General features: G+C 67.0%; 1 protein-coding gene across 1 annotated transcript in view; it reads left to right on the top strand.

Annotated features, from left to right (window-relative positions):
* Positions 1-333, top strand: part of RRAS (related RAS viral (r-ras) oncogene homolog) — a gene marked incomplete at its 5' end in the record, with an annotated part of 3,620 nt that extends 3,287 nt beyond the window's left edge. The window contains 2 exons of the mRNA XM_015565448.1: positions 1-35; positions 129-333. Coding sequence (XP_015420934.1) covers positions 1-35; positions 129-333 — 240 coding nt within the window. The remainder of the gene's footprint in view (positions 36-128) is intronic.
* Positions 334-910: the final 577 nt, after the last annotated feature.

Consider the following 910-nt stretch of genomic DNA (forward strand, 5'->3'; position numbering starts at 1 on the left):
TTCCTGCTGGTGTTTGCCATTAACGACCGGCAGAGGTGAGAGGAGCCGGGAGGCTGCAGAGCAGGGGCGGGGGGTGTGTGGGGGGGTGCTGAGCAGCCGGACCTCACGCCTCTGGGCTTCCTCTGCAGTTTCAACGAGGTGAGCAAGCTCTTCACGCAGATCCTCCGGGTCAAGGACCGCGACGACTTCCCCATCGTGCTGGTCGGGAACAAGGCGGATCTGGAAGCGCAGCGCCAGGTCCGAGGCGCCGGGGACCCCCGTCTCAGCCTGGGAGGGTGGCTGGGACACCTCCCTGCCTCTCTTCACATCAGCATCCTCCTCTGGCCGGGGTGATCCTGCCCCCTCCGCTGTCACACGCGTCCCTGGATGTGTCGCCCGCCCCCCACAAGCCGGGCGCTCTGAGTCCCCGGCATTGCACCCAGGAGTTCCCGGGAGGGGTGGCTGGTCCCCAGGTCCCCAAGCCCTGACTCTGCTCCACCCCCACCCCCAACCCCCACCTCTTGTTCCCACCGGGGACCTTTGCACCAGCCTCCCGTTTCTCCCTTCCGATCCACCTCCCACTGGGTCCCGCCACCCCCGGCCTGCTCCCAGCCCCCTGTGGCTCCCCACTGGCCCCGGGGTGGGGGTGGGGGGAGGGAGAACCAGCTCTTCCACCTGGCCCTGGGTGCCCGCCGTGGTCTCGCCCTTCCTTTCTCTGCTCCCACCACTTCCCTCTGCCAGGGGATTGCACACAAAGCCCAGTTGTAGAGAAAGCCTTTGGGGATTTCCAGCCTTGGCTGCAGGGCTCAGGCCTCTGCTGGGAACACCCCACTTCTTTGCCCGATGAACTGTCACCTCACTTGCCGGAGGGCAGATGTCTGTGCAGCCTCTCCGCGCCTCAGATGGCACCCAGCCCCCTCGGTGTCCCCCA

This window comes from Myotis davidii, unplaced genomic scaffold (assembly GCF_000327345.1).
Source record: "Myotis davidii unplaced genomic scaffold, ASM32734v1 scaffold2100, whole genome shotgun sequence".
NCBI classification, from domain to species: Eukaryota; Metazoa; Chordata; class Mammalia; order Chiroptera; family Vespertilionidae; genus Myotis; species Myotis davidii.